The sequence below is a fragment of the Ovis canadensis genome, chromosome 2 (assembly GCF_042477335.2).
Source record: "Ovis canadensis isolate MfBH-ARS-UI-01 breed Bighorn chromosome 2, ARS-UI_OviCan_v2, whole genome shotgun sequence".
Lineage (NCBI taxonomy): Eukaryota > Metazoa > Chordata > Mammalia > Artiodactyla > Bovidae > Ovis > Ovis canadensis.
Window position 1 is genome coordinate 42445184 of NC_091246.1, and position 16154 is coordinate 42461337.

Sequence of the window (16154 nt, forward strand, 5' to 3'; positions counted from 1 at the left end):
TCACAACAAATTATGCCAGACAAAGGCCTCTTTCTGAAAGTGGACAGAAATTCAGCTCTGGATGCCTACCTTCTGGCCATTTCACTGGGCCCTGAACATTCCCACCCTGTGGCCAGAAATAGACAGGACGGAGGTGGGCTCTTTAGCCAGGAGCCAGATGGACCAGCCCTGGCCAAGCCTGGTGTCAGAGTCTGCATTCTTGTCTGAGGTGGTTCAAAAGGGCCCCCTTGTCCCCGCCCGCTTCCCTCATTCTCTGATCGCTCACTGTCCACCCAAGACAGCCCTCCTCCAGAGAGGAATGTGTTCCGTGTGGGGCCAGGAGCAGCAAGCGACCACAGCTGGGGTAGCCTCTCCGGTGCACTCTGGGCCATGAAAGAGGACCATTCATCACTTCTGCTGCTAGAGCAGGAATCTCCTGGTGGGTGTCAGGGGGAGGGTCTGATGGAGGAGACAGCCCTCACCCCACCTCTGACCCCAGATCTGAGTGCCGACGTCTGGCAGAGACATCAAGCAGAGAATTATGTCTGGGTGAAAAAAACCAGCTGAGCTCCTTGCTCTATTGTTCAGAGACACTAGGCAAGTGGCCTTTGCATCAAGGGCCACTGCTCCCGACTGGGGAGCCCCATGCTTGCTGATGCAGTGCTTCCCAATGGGGACAGTGGGCCCATTACTGGGGGCCCAGAACACAAGATGCAGAGCAAGTGCTGGGAGCAAGGAGTCATTTACCTACCATGGCTCTCAGAGAAGCTGAGGCCCATCACGCAAAGCTGGAGCCCAAGGGAGGCCAGTTGTAGAAGGTTCTGGCCCCAGATGGTCATGTTGGTAGGTAGAAGGAGTTAAGAAGATCAGTTTGTTAAGAACAGTCCTTTTTTTTGCTAAATGCACTATCCACAAATAGTGTATAATGATGTTTTCTTGTTTGGCCACACTGTGCAGAGTGTGGGATCTTAGTTCTCTGACCAGAGATGGAACCCACACCCCATGCAGGGGAACCTCAGAGTCCTAACCACTGGACAGTCAGGGAAATCCCATGTGTAGAAGTTTTACAGTGTGTTTCCCTTCCTTATTTACGCATATCTTTGTTTTGTTGTGTAGTCACTAAATTTGCGACCCCATGGACTGTAGTCCACCAGGCTCCTCCGTCCATGGGACTCTCTAGTCAAGAATACTGGAGTGGGTTGTCATTTCCTACTCCAGGGAATCTTGCTAACCCAGGGATCAAACTCACATCTCCTTCACTGGCAGGTGGATTCTTTACTGCTGTACACCAGGGAAGGCCCACATGTCTTTGTTATAGACTAGGAAATAGCTGGTTATATTGGGTATCTTTTGACAGTCGGGTGTCAGTGGTGAGAGGCTGAGGTCTGCTGTGTCATTTAAGACTGCATTGGGGAAGTCCAAAGTGACTCAGCTTTTCAGAAAATACTATTGCTGCTGCTAGTTCTACACTATAGAATGCCTTTTCTCAGGTAGATGATGATGTCATTCAGACAGGATTGCTTTTAGGGGAAAAGAAACACATATTTGAGTAGTCCCAAGGAAATCTTGAGACTCAGAGGTTTTTTTTTTTTTTTTTTTGAGTATGCCTTTGATGTTCCTTCCTAAGTGGAAAAATTCAGCTATCAAAAGAACAGCCTAAGAAAAGGACCCTGGAAATTCCAGTTTTACATCTCCTTTTCTTCTTGAAGCCCCTTTGGGTCCAAATTAAGTATAATACTTTCAAATAGTCATCCATTATCAATACAGTGCCATGCCTGGAATCATAGAAATCAGTGTTTCTAGACTTTCAGTTGCCAAAGGAGGGGGATATGGAGGAGTCATGAAGTGGGAGTTTGAGGTCAGCTGATACAAACTGTCACAATAGAATGGATAAACAAGAAAGCCCTACTGTACAGCGCAGGGAACTATGTTCAATATGTGGGATAAACCATAATGGAAAAGAATATTTGAAAGAATGTGTATATGACTGAGTCACTTTTCTGTACAGCAGAAGTTAACACAACATTGTAAATTCACTAAGCTTCAATAAAATATAAAAATCAGCATTTCTAGAATGTACTGGAAAGTTCCAGGGGTGATACATGTTTTAGACTCCAAGAGATGATGTGAATCAATTGAAGGAGCACTGTTCACAATGAACTGAGAAATCTCAGCAAGATCCAGGCTTAGAACTTTTTTCTCTCCCTCTGACCACATCCTGAGCCCCAACTTCCAGCAAGACCAGGAAGCATTGATTGACTTCAGGCCTGTTTGACAGTCTTGTTTGTAGGCATTGACGACGCCATTCCCATGGAATTTGGCACAATTTAGCACCTACATAGTTTACACAGCATATGTGAACAGACCTTTTGTTTTGGTACCTAAGCTTTTCTCTAATATTGTGTATTCTTTGGAAAAATGTCTGTCTCTAGTTTTCAAGTATTTTCTTGCAAGAGCTGAATCCAGGAGGAACTACCTAAGCTCATCCTTGAGGGTTCCTAAATATTAATAACACTTGGGGAAATCTGAAGCACAAAATTAAATACAACCACTTACATTATACAGTTTGGTGGTGGTGGTTTAGTCCCCAAGTCATGTCCGACTTTTTGTGACCCCATGAACTAGCTGGCCGGGCTCCTCTGTCCATGGGATTTCCCAGGCAAGAATACTGGAGTAGGTTGCCATTTCCTTCTCCAGGGGATCTTCCCAACCCAGGGATCAAACCCAGGTCTCCTACATTGCAAGTGGTCTCCCACATTGCAGGCAGGCTCTTGCATTGCAGGTTAATTTTTACTGACCAGGGAAAAGCATTTAGCATCAACCAAAACTGTAGTTAGCACTTGAACAACTTGAGTCAGCTCTAGCAGGAAGTGATCTTCCCTCGTGGTTCAGTGGCTAAGAATCCACCTTGCAATGCAGGGGACCTGGGATCCAGGTTCAATCCCTGTCTGGGAAACTAAGATCCCGCTTGCCTTGGAGCAACTAAACCCACACACTCTGGAGCCTGTGTGTCACAACTAGAGAGTCCGTGTGCCACAACAAAGATCCCTGATGATGCAACGAAAACCTGATGCAGCCAAATAAATGTTAAAAAAAAAAGGTTAAAAAAAAATCTATCAGGCAATACCTGTTTGAACCAAAATATTTTACCTGATTTTGGGGGACCACCTACCATGGGTCAGAAACTTAAGAAACATGATCTTTGTCTTTTGTGAGAGGCCTGAAATAACAATAGTGCTTGTTTTTTTCCTTCAAAAAGTTGCTTTTAAGTATGTATTGTTTCTGTGGCTTCCCAGGAGGCATAGTGGTAAAGAATCCACCTGCCAATACAGGTGATGTAGGAGATGCGGGTCCCATTCCTAGTTCAGGAAGGTCCCCTGCGGTAGGAAATGGCAATCCACTCCAGTATTCTTCCTGGAGAATCCCATGGACAGAAGAGCTTGCTGGGCTACAGTCCGTGGGGTTGCATAGAGTCAGACATGACTCAGTGACTGATCACACACATGCATATCATTTCCATTTTATAGATGAAATTTTGAGACTTAGAAAATCTGAGTGTGCCTGAGGTCTCAGAGCTAACGTGTGATAGAAGAGGGATTTGAACCCAGTTCTGTGTGGCTCTACACCACTGGGCTGTGCTGCTTAGCGGCGATACGGAGGTGCTGTTATGAGCACCCCATTCTCCACAGAGGATGAATATGCAGGCTGCCTGAAGGGGTGGCTGCATGCAGGGGGTGCTCTAGGCTCTTGGGGAAGGTGAGCTGATTCCGGCTGATGTTTATCAGGAATGTCTGGGATTTAAAGTCCTGGGTCTGTCAAGGAATTCTTTCCCCATCTCTCCCAGACACCCCCTGGGGGCTACAGGGCTTCTTGTCTGCAATGCTTAAAGTATCAACTGTGTGAACTTGTATCCTTAAATGGATTGAATTGAATGGAAGAATGTCCTCAACTACTTAGCCAACAACCCAGGGAGAGAGAACTTACTACTTTCTGATAAGGCGCGGTCACAGTCAATTTCTGGCTGCTCTTATTCATGTTAGTCAAGTACTGAGGTCCTTGGGCACCTTGCCTTTAAAAAATTTTTTAATTTATTTTTATTTTTGGTTGTCCTGTGTCTTCATTGCTTTGCAAAGGCTGTGTCTAATTGCGGTGAGTGGGGGCTACACTTCCCTGTGGTACGCAGGCTTCTCATTGAGGTGGCTTCTCTTGTTGCGGAGCACAGGCTCAACAGTTATGGCTCGTGGGTTCTGGAGCGCTGGCTCAGTAGTTGTGGTGCTGGGGCTTAGTTGCCCTGCGGCAAGTGAAATTTTCTAGGACCGTGTTCCCTGCGTTGGCAGGTGGATTCTTATCAACTGTACCACCAGGGAATCCCGGGCATCTTGCCCTGACCCCCTGACGATGACACCTCCTCAGCCAAAGAATTAAGTGTGAAGAATTAAGTCCATCTGCTGCAGCAGTTCCTGGACTTTACTCAGATGAGGTTTCAACAGGAGGCTCTGCAAGGTGGATCTTCCTCTTGTGAAATTTTCCTCTGCATACCTGGAGAGGGTTGGTGAAATCTGGGCCTTGTTTGGTACGTGTGAATCAGCTACAGAAATGTTCTGCTGATGCAGTTGGCTTGCGTTCAGGGTAGAAGCTATTCCTAGAGTTTCTATCATGGATGGTGATGCAACCTCACTGGCATAGATTCTTGGGCTGTTGATGACATTGGAGGTGTTCATAGGTGAAGCTGAGAATAGACTTTTCTATTGTCTAAAAGCTCTCTGAACTGTGGTATCAGATACATCTCTGTCACGCGAGTGTATGTTCCTCGATTCTTTGTCTCGTCACAACAAAGATTTGGAGTGATGGACATTAAAGCCCCTCGGCGTGTCACAGCTCTCAGGTCTTGGATAGACCTTGTTATATCTCTCAGGTCTCGAATGGACCATGTTATAGCTCTTAGACAAATCAGTGCTACAGCTCAGTGTTACAGCTCTATTTTATTTAGAAGACAGCAGGAAAATCCATCTTCGAGGTGTGAGGGCACGTTGATCTAAAGACACGAGGAGAAGAGCGCCCCAGCGTGCGTGGGGGAGAGAGAGCTGGCTCTGGCTCCTCTACTTATATGTTTATCTCTCCCTGGGCCTGTCCTATGTAAACTGGGCCAGCCAGGAGTGTTGTCTGTTTTACCTGAGGTCCTCACTCCGGTCCTCGGACCTTCTTTTGTTTCATTTTCGCGGGCTTTTCCCTTCCTTTTCAGTAACCACAGCCATTTTGGACTCCTTTTCCCTGTTCTACCTACCTAACATCTCCACGCAGCTTTTTTATTTCTTGAGTGAAATCAGAATTTCTGACTGATAGGACAGGTGTGAAGAGGGGAAGTGTGACTTCCATCAGTCCAAATGTCTGCAAATGTCCAAAAGGCCCAGACTTCCCCTCCAAAGGTCAAGCACATTTGCCTCTCAACACTGTGTCAGATACTGTCCTGCTAAAAGATGGAGCCTCTTGAATTGCTCCAAAAGCCTCCCTTCTGCCCCACTGTGGCCAGTGTCTATTTGGAAATGGCTTCAGGAGACAGTGGAGCGAGCTGGGGCTGCCTGGTACTCTTGCAGGAGGAGGAGACGCCCAGACCCCGTAGCCTCTGAGCACAGCTGTGGGCGTTGTTGGAGGGGAGGAGAGAGGGCAGAAGTCACCAGATCAGGCTTCTCAGAGGAAGTGGGACTTGAGGAATCCCTGCTCCCTGAGGGTCGGCCTGTCGTTCTCCCCTCCAAGCAGCAGCAGTGCTCACTGCCTCCTGCATTCATGGGCCCTTAGGGCCTCAGTGTCCAGCACAGGTTTACAGGCTCATCCTTTTGGGGCCAAACCGGTATGTCTCAAGATGATTCATTTCCCTGAAAATCATCTGTGTTGGGTTGTGGTGAGATCATGCTTCACTCTGCCTCTTCTTTCCAACTTTGTAACCCATGACTCTCAACTAGACACAAGCCTTGACTATATGCTGGGATAAGATGTTATGGAGCCCAGGGGATCTTCACTTCCCATAAATTACCCCAGTGTCTGTCTACCCCCTTTCCCACACAAAAAGCATTTCAGAGGCACCCACGTCAGCAGATTTGAAGGGCATGGGGAAGGTCCACCTACTCATGAATAACCCTATTGCCCTTATTTCCAACATCACACAATATGAAAAATTTAGCTATTAAAATTCATAGGGACTTCCCCAGCAGTCCAGTGGTTAAGACTTTTGTTTCCAATGTGGTGGGTGTGGGTTCAGTGCTCGGTCGGGGAACTAAAACCCACATGCCACATAGTGGGGCCAAAAATCAAACAAACAAAAAACAGAAGGAAAACCCATAAAATTCACATCTAGGAGTTTCTTATTAAAACGTAAAAGTTCCCTATTTATAGAAAAATCACTAATTAATTCCTTAATGTGTTAAATGTCTTAATTCAATAAATTCATAAGGAATGGATTTATCAATTTGCTTTCCTATGCAGTTAGGTCAGAAGGAAAAGGCAGTTTTTATAAGGCATGATGATTTAAATAGAAATTTATATTTATTCATTCATTAATATTTGAGTGCCTACTGAGTACAAGGCTCAGGTGTTCAGAGATGGCAGGCAGGCAGGAAAAGAAACTGCATGTAAATAAAGCTATGCTCTGTGCTAGGGATTTCCACATGTTATCTCATTTAATCATCACACACACCTGAAAGGAAGGCTGTTTCCAAGATCAAAAGAGAAAATCAAGGCTCCAAAAGTACCCCCAAATCTGTTGAGCCTGTAAGTGATAAAGTCAGAATTCAGACCCTTATGTTCTGATTCCAAGATGCCCAACATCCTCTTCCCTGGGAACCAATGGTGCCAATAAATACCAGAAGGAAGGGTTGCCGAGAGGTAAGAGGACCCACACAATGGAAGATGAGAGAGTCAGGAACCCCCTCCATCCACTTCACTTTTAAAAAAAATATTTATTTATTCAGCTGCTATTGGGTTTTAGTGGCAGTTCAGGGGATCTTTGCTGGGGTACCCAGCCTTCTGTCTAGTTGTGGGTCAGGGGCTCAGTAGTAGAGGTGGGTGGTCTTAGTTGCCTCCAGGGCATGTGGGATCTTAGTTCCCAGGCCAGGTATGGAACCACCCTCCTCCCCTGAACTGGAAGGTGGATTCTTAACCACTGGACCACGAAGGACGTCTTCACTTCACTTTCAATAGGCCTTTAACCTATGATCAAGAATTAGAGCTTATTTTAAAAGCATCATGAGAATGGGTCTGCTTTGAGCTATCCTATGCTGTTATTGCCCAGTCGATTTTTAATAAGTGCCCAGCAGGTGCTGGAGAAGGCAATGGCAACCCACTCCAGTACTCTTGCCTGGAGAATCCCATGGACGGAGGAGCCTGGTGGGCTACAGTCCATGGTGTTGCAAAGAGTTGGGCATGACTGAGCGATTTCACTTTCACTTTTCACTTTCATGCACTGGAGAAGGAAATGGCAACCCACTCCAGTATTCCTGCCTGGAGAATCCCAGGGACAGAGGAGCCTGGTGTGCTGCCGTCTATGGGGTCGCACAGAGTCGGACATGACTGACTCGACTTAGCAGCAGCAACAGGTGCCAGGCACCATGGTAGGTCCCGGGGCCAGTGAGACCCCCACCTATCACCAACAGCGCCGCCTCCGCGTGAGCGATTTGAGCAGAGAAGGGGACATCCGCCCCCAGGGCTCCTGGTACAGCCTGGGCAACCGCAAACTGACCAGTCCTGATTCGCCAGTGGAGGCTGCGGAGCCCCCAGCACTGCTGCAGCGGGGCCGGAAGCTAAGGCCACAGAGTCAGCCTGTGGTCTCCGCTCAGGACCCTGGTCACCTGAAACGCCCCCATGGGGTCACGTGTGCCAGTCACCCTGGACCACATGCTGTCACCTCCTGGACTCGTGGACTCCCTGGCCCCAGGGGCCCCAGGCGCTAGGGGTGCAGAGCGCAGAGGCTGGAGGACGAAGGGCTACTAGCCCTGGCCACTTGTCTGCTTTGAGACTCCAGTTCCCATCCCCGCACCTGGGGACGCCCGGTGGGTCCCGGTTCTAAACTGGGTCATCAGCCTGCCAACAACCTTGTCACTGGACTCACACTGCAGCCGGGACCACAAGCAGGGGGACCACCCTGAACAGATTCCCTTACAGGCCACCCTCACCCCCAGTAGCTGGGGACTCCCCCAAGAAGGGGCTAAACCCCAGTTCAGGTAAAGAACGGAAAATGGCACCTGGGAGCAGCAGGTAAGGCCTCTGGTCTGCAGAGGATGGCAGAATGGAGCCCACCACAGGGCAGAGGGAGGGCTGCGGCAGTAGCCTTGGGGCATTTTGCTCTCCCTCCTCCCAAGCTCTTCTTTGGACTTTGGCAGTGTTTTCCTCCTGTGGGTTGGATGGATACCAACGTGAAAAATGAATTTTGCAAAGTAGTAAGGAAAAGACATACAACAGAAAAGGGAATTTTAAAAAGACATGTTGAGATAATTTCCAGGGGTAAAAAAAAAAAAAAAAAGAAATACAAGTGGACGATAAAACCTGAAGAAAAAAAGGTCAGGCTCACTAGTAAAAGAAATGCTGGTTAAAACAGAATACCTTTTTCCTCCCTGCTTATCAGATGGAGAAAGTTTTGAAAGCATGGTCATAGCTGGAATTTTGAGATTGTGGGGAAACCTGCCTACTGCAGGCTGAGTGTACCCTAGCAGTCTTTCTGGAGGCAGTTAATATTTTGCAGAAGAGTTCCCCTTTTACCAGCACTTTGACCTAGCAATTTTGCTTTTAGGGATTTATCCCAAGATTGTGGGAAGTTTTAGCTACAAGGATATTGCTTTCAACGATATGAATAGCAGTAAAATATTTACTGGGAAGATTATTCACTCTTATGGCACATCCATAATACTGAATGTAAAAGGCATTGTAAATCTTGTAAAAGTCAGTGAGGCATAATATTTGCAGTAGACTGGTAAATGTGAAAAGCAGTTTACAAAGCAGTATGTAGAAAATTCTTCAAAGTTTTAAGAGGAAATATATATTTGCAGATGGAGAAGGAAATGGCAACCCACTCTAGTATTCTTGCCTGGAAAATCCCATGGACAGAGGAGCCTGGGGTCTACAGTCCATGGGGTTGCAAAGAGTTGGACACAAGTCAGCAACTGAGCACACACAGCACATAGATGTACAGAAAAAAGGCTGGAAGGGGTGGACACAACCGTGTTGATAATAATTCTCTCCAGTGCAAATTCTTTTCCACTTTTTACTTGTTTGCCTTCTCCAGATTTTTATTACCAGCTTGTATAACTTTCGCAATAAAGAAGTAAAAAAAAAAAAAGAAAGAAAAAATTAAAGCTATTTTTAAAAGAAAAGAGAAGCATCTGGGTCTAATTTTTCACAATCCCCCAGAGTAGGGAGTAGGAGAAGGCCCCAAAAAAGAAGCAACAAATTCAGGAGCACTTTTCAAAGGAAGAATTAGGAGTTGAACACTGGCCATTTCCACAGATTGGAGACTCCGTGAATATGGGTGGACAAGTTTATAGATAGGCAAATCCAAAGATTACAATTTCTTAAAAAAAATTGCAGACCACAAATTTTTTCCATTTCTTTTTGAGATATGAATAGACAAGCTGTAAGCCTCTGTAGCTCTTGTGTGGGAGGAAGCTCAGGGGATGGTACAAGTGTTGGACTGGGGCCATGGAGCAGAGAGATGAAGGACACAGGTCACCCTTCTGGCCCTTGTTCAGAGCCTGCCTTGTCACTTAACCAACAGTGCAAACTGAGGCAACTTGCCAAAACTCTCTGAGCCTTGATAATAATGGTGTTCACTCCATTAAGTGAATTAATACAGCAGAATGTTGAGAGGCATGCATTTAAACATTTAATTGTGTGTACAACCTCAGATAGGCAGATGATACCACTCTAATGGCAGAAAGCTAACAGAAACTAAAGAACCTCTTGATGAGAGTGAAAAAGCTGGCTTAAAACTCAACATTTTTATTCAGTATGGAGTATCTTAGTTCCCTGAGCAGGGATCGAACCAGTGCACCCTGCAATGGAAGTGGGGTCCAGGGAATTCCCAGTGACACATACATTTTTAAACCCCATGAGACATTATTATTTTACACAGTTGATCTTCATTCAGATTTACCTACACAGCCTCCCCTTCCATTTCCTTTATTCTGCATCTAGGATGGTTGGTCCTGTGCTCTGAGGAACTCCCTTTAGTATTTCCATCTCGTGGATTCTCTGAAGACACAGTCTCGCCACTTCTGTGAAAACCTTTATCCTCTCCAAGCAGTACAGGATTCTAGGTTGACTTATTTTTTTCAACCCTCTGAAAATGTCATGTGATTATCTTCTTTGTTTTCCTGTTTATTGGTGAGAGTCCAGCTGTTAACCTTATTGTTGCTCCTTTGGAGATAACACTTTAATACTCCAGCTGCTTGTAAGCGTTTCTCTTTGTCTTGGATTTTCCATGGTCTGATTTTGATGTGCCCCAGGATGGTTTTCTTTGTAAACTATACTTCCTGGGCTTGATAGCTTTCATCAGCTTCATATAATTCTTGACAATTATCTTTTCAAATATTTCTTCCAGACGCCCTTTGTCTCCTCTTTTGAAATTCCAATTATACGGATGTTAGATCTTTCTAACATGGAAAACATACTGCTACTGCTAAGTCGCTTCAGTCGTGTCCGACTCTGTGCGACCCCGTAGATGGCAGCCCACCAGGCTCCTCCATCCCTGGGATTCTCCAGGCAAGAACACTGGAGTGGGTTGCCATTTCCTTCTCCAATGCATAACCCTGACCTAATTTCTAGAGTTTAGCTCTTTAAGAAACCCTATCTGAAAGTCTGGGGCTGTTTAACAGGACTGTTCTTCCTTGGCAGGCTCTGAACCCCAGTGTCTGTGCCCTTAGTCCTGGGAGGATGCCTGAAGTTTTACTTAACTTCCCAGCCTGTTGGCCACTGCCTTGTAATTGGCAAGTGGCTTAAGAGGAAAAGCAGACACAAGTGTCAGGTTCACCTCACTATGCTTTTCATCTCTTGGATTCTTGGCTTCTTGAGTCCTTGCTGCCTCGATAGCTCTCTAGTGACTTCAAATACATGCTTTTTGCATTTTATCTACCTTTTCCAGTTGTTCTTGGCAGGAAACTTTATCTGTTACAAGCTAGTCTGCTGTAGCCAGAAACACAGGGTACTGTGTGGAAATGACAAAGATGTCTTCTGCCCCTGGGACTTGAGCAGGCAGTAGAGTCTGACATGACAATGTGGTAAAGCACAAGCAGGATCCTATTCTAAAGGGAATCTGAGAAGACACTGATTCTGATTAGGAACGTCTGGGAAGGATGTTGAAGAACAGGAAGGATTGTGACATCCACTTTTTAGAGGGAAGGGTGGGACTGGATGGAGCACATTGATTGAGGTGGAAAAACTTAAGCCAGTCTAGGCTGGTATGATCAGATGGGTGACACGTGAAGGGCTGGAGTGAGGGCAAGGAGAGAAGCATCATTGGAATACTGAAGTCAGGAATGTTGGTATGATCATGGCATCCGGTCCCATCACTTAATGGCAAATAGATGGGAAAACAGTGGAAACAGTGGCTAACTTCATTTTTTTGGCTCCAAAATCACTGCAGATGGTGATTGCAGCCATGGAATTAAAAGATGCTTACTCCTTGGAAGGAAAGTTATGACCAACCTAGACAGCATATTAAAAAGCAGAGACATTACTTTGCCAACAAAGGTCCATCTAGTCAAGGCTATGGTTTTTCCAGTAGTCATGTATGGATGTGAGAGTTGGACTATAAAGAAAGCTGAGTGCAGAAGAATCGATGCTTTTGAACTCTGATGTTGGAGAAGACTCTTGAGAGTTCCTTGGGACAGCAAGGAGATCCAACCAGTCCATCCTAAAGGAGATCAGTCCTGGGTGTTCATTGGAAGGACTGATGTTGAAGCTGAAACTCCAGTACTTTGGCCACCTGATGCGAAGAGCTGACTCATTTGCAAAGACCCTGATGCTGGGAAAGATTGAGGGCAGGAGGAGAAGGGGATGACAGAGGATGAGATGGTTGGATGGCATCACCGACTCAATGGAGATGAGTTTGTCCAGGAGTTGGTGATGGACAAGGAGGCCTAGCGTGCTGCAGTTCACGGGGTCGCAAAGAGTCAGACACGACTGAGTGACTGAACTGACTGGCTGAAAGGCATCTGTGTCCCAGGCGGAATTGGACAGCTTTTATATGTGATCATGGATTGTTGATGTTTTGGTACTTGGGGTTGATTACTTCTGGTTTTGCCTGCATGAACTGAGCAACTCTGGTGAAGTCTAATAAGAAAAGTCCTCTCTCTCTGGTTTCTGATTTTCTCCCTTGTAGAATAAGAATCCCCATCTTTTCACCCAACGCCTCAAGGTTCTAGTGAGGCATAGATGAAGTCGTGGATGGCAGCATGCTGGGATGGGAATGAAGTGTGGATGGGGAGATGAGGCATCCTCTCAGAGCCTCATACTAGCCTGTCAGCCTGTGGTTGCAAGTGGCCATTACAGGAACCCCACAACTTTCTAGCCTTGTCTGTGAGTCACAGAATGAGGACGTTGGACCTCCAGTGAACCAGAGGGCCTCCCAAGTCCTTGGTCCTGACTGTCTGCCAAGCCCTGACATCTCCACCCTAGCACGCACGACAGGACCAGGCCATCCCAACAAACATGGAACTACCTCTCTCCAAGTTATATCATCCCCCCTGGGCTGCTCTTGGGAAGTTATCTGGTCTTCCCTTGATGGTGATGTGCCATGAACTGAGAAATATGATTGGCCCTAACCTGATTAATGGCTTTCCAAGTGGTGCAGTAGTAAAGAATCTCCTGCAATGCAGGAGACAAGAGATCCGGATTCGATCCCTGGGCCAAGACGGTTTCTTGGAGGAGGAAATGGCAACCTGTTCCAGTATTCTTGTCTGGGAAATTCCATGATGGAGGAACCTGGCAGGCTACAGTCCATGGGGTCACAGAGTTGGACACAACTGAGCATGCACACAACCTGTTCAACTGATAATGTATGATGCTCCCCTGTAGCTTTTACCTGCTGGTCCTGGTTTCCTTTGGGAACTCTATCTTTCAACTCTGCTTCCTCTTCCATGAAAGAAAGTACCTGTGGTTCCTTTAAAACTGTCTTCCTATCTCTCTGAATTAAGGATCAAGGTACATGAGCTAAGACTTTATTTTTTGCTCTAGGACCTCATTTTGGAATTAGAAGTAGACTCCACCTGGGTATGGTGACCACAATCTTAAAAATACAAAAATTAAAAATGTTTATTCAGCACATGCTCCTCTAAGGCTTATTATGTGCCATTCAGTCAATCCTCATAACAATTCTAGAAGCTAGATACAATTATTATTCCCATTTTATAGATAAGGAACATTGATAAGCACAGAGAGGGTAAGTGTTTTGCCCAATGTCACACAGCTAGTTGGGATCAGAAAGATGATCAGCTAAACTGCTTGGCTCCAGAATCCGCGCTCCCCTCAACTCTGCTGTCCTATCCTCCCTTGCCGCCTGATGACGGGCCACTCAACCTTTCTTTCTCCTGTTCACCACAAAGGCCTTTATGTCTGCCCTCTGTGTACAGAACAGGCTGCACTCAGTCCCCAGCAACCCTCAGGGATGAAAACTTAAAAACGGACGGAATTGTTGTCTAGGCCTCCTTGGCTTCCCCAAGGGCAGGAGAGGTGCCTCAGGACTGCTGCCTGGGGCTACACTTCAGTTAGAACTGAAGTTCAGTTAGAACTTCAGTTACACTGTGTTAGAACTGTTTAAGGAGTTTTGCCTCCTATCTCCTCATTCAGTGACCTCAACCACCTTGAGATCCAGAATATAAAACATGATGAGATCTGGGGGTTGTGTGGGCAGCATATCGGGGTGTCTGAATGCCTGGAGCCATAGGAGGGTTCAGATATGTGCAGAGGGTACAGCATCCCGTGAACAAGTAGAGGCGGAGACTCGATGTCTTGTTGTGTTATCTCAGCACCCGGAAGAGGCTGTTTCCATTCAGGGCAGCTAACATCCAGAGGGAGAAGGCTGCCTTACCTGGGAGTCCCCCTGAGCCCTCTTCACAGACACTCTCACGTCTTCATTTTTCCAGCCACTCAGTCCCTGGGAGCAAATCACCTTTTCATTCCATAGACACGTCCTTGAACCTATCATGCTTACTCTGGAGGAGCCAAAGAAGGAGGAGATACAAGTCCTGCCCTTAAGCAGTTTGTAGGCTCTTTGGGCATATGAAGGTGTCTGGGGATAGGGGTGAGGAGAAGGTCTAGATAACAAGCCCTGTTGGAAGGAAGATCCTGGGGGGCTGCTTCAGTAGGAGTGCTGTCCCCAAGAAGGCGAGCTCTGAGCTGGGCCCCAGAGAGCGAGATGCACAGAGGTGAGAAGGGGGAAGAGGGCTGAAGACCCCATGCCTCCCTTCAGCCTGCTTGCCTCCCTCTTCACCCTCCCCGTGCCCAGGAGGCAGATCTGCAGAGACTCCGCCAAGAGACAAGCTTGTCTTCAGCAGCTTGGGTTTGCCCACTGGGGAGCATCAGAAGGAGGTTAGAAGCCCGAGGACACTGAAGTCAAGAACTTGTTCCCCTTGCCCCTGTTGCTGTGATTTGGCTCTGAGACCCTTCACTGAAGCCTCAGCTCCAACAGCCACCTTCTGGGTTTAGCTATTCTCTCCACCGCCCCCAAGACTGGCAGTGATAACAGCCACCCCTTCTGGCCAGCTTGGTTATTACATGGTCCTTTGTTTGAACTCTGTCCACATCTCTGTCTAGGGTCTTTTTTTCTCTTTTGTCAGTTTTCATTGGAGTATAATTGATTTACAATGTTGTGTTAGTTTCAGGGGTACAGCGAAGTGAATCAGTTATACATAAATATACGTCCAATTTTTTTAGATTCTATTCCCATATAAATCATTACAGAGTATTGAATAGAGTTCCCTGTGCTATACAAAAGTCCTTATTAGTTATCTGTTATATATATAATATCTATACATATATATGTATGTGTATAATATGTCAATCCCAATCTCCCAATTTATCCCTACTCTTCCCTCCCCCTTGGTAACCATTCATTTGTTTTCTATATCTGTGACTATATTTCTGTTTTGTAAGTAGGTTTATTTGTACCACTTTTTAAAGATTCTACATATAACCGATAATATATGTCTAATAATAATATTTGTCTTTCTCTGTCAGATTTACTTCACTCAGTATGATCATCTCTAGCACCATCCATGTTGCCACAAATGGCATTATTTCATTCTTTTTTATGGCTAATATGCCATTGTGATATCACCTCTTTTTTTTTATCAATTCCTGTAAATATTCTTTTTAAAAACTCACCTCAAATGAAGTCTGAGTGTGCTCTGTTTCCTGCCAGAAGCTGTGCTGATAAAAAGCATTTCAGAGATCTCGGAGGGTGGAGGGCAAAGAGGTAGGACTTCCTAGACCTGCCTGGCTGAAGCGCAATGGGAGGAGAGAAGCTGGAATCTAGAATGAGCTTTCAATCCTAAGCAAAGGAGAATGAAATCACTGGCCGTTTCCTAGACGTCTGTAACCCGAACCTCTCCCCTCTTCCAGGAAACTCCTGCCCGTCGGTCCTGAGCGCCACGTGCCCGCCTGCATTTGGTCCCCCAGCCCCAGGACAGGGATGGAGCGGCGCGGCAGCTCCTGCCTCTGCCGCTGTCTGACCCTGCTCACCCTCCTGCCCGCACTAAGCCTGGCGCAGTACGAGAGCTGGCCCCACTACCCCGAGTACTTCCAGGAGCCTGCCCCCGAGTACCACCGGCCTCAGGTGCCCTCCGATGTGGTCAAGATCCAGCTGCGCCTGGCGGGCCAGAAGCGGAAGCACAGCGAGGGCCGGGTGGAGGTGTACTACGACGGCCAGTGGGGCACCGTGTGCGATGACGACTTCACCATCCACGCCGCACACGTCGTCTGCCGGGAGCTGGGCTACGTGGAGGCCAAGTCCTGGACCGCCAGTTCCTCCTATGGCAAAGGGGAAGGTAAACCGCTCTGCGCTGGGGAACTGAGTTCTGGGGTCCACAGGAGAGAGGGGCAACAGGCTTCCAGGGGGGTCGCCTCGTAAACGAAGCTGCGGTTACCGTCAAGTAGGAATCCCTGATAATACTCCATCTGGGCAGCCTGCGTGT

The 16154-nt window shown here is 46.8% G+C and overlaps 1 protein-coding gene across 1 annotated transcript in view; it reads left to right on the forward strand.

Annotated features, from left to right (window-relative positions):
* LOXL2 (lysyl oxidase like 2) overlaps window positions 1-16154 on the forward strand; it is a 114042-nt gene that overhangs the window by 17285 nt on the left and 80603 nt on the right. Inside the window, exon 2 of the mRNA XM_069574004.1 lies at window positions 15583-16007. Within this exon, the coding sequence (XP_069430105.1) occupies window positions 15653-16007 (355 nt within the window). The 5' untranslated portion in view covers window positions 15583-15652. The remainder of the gene's footprint in view (window positions 1-15582; window positions 16008-16154) is intronic.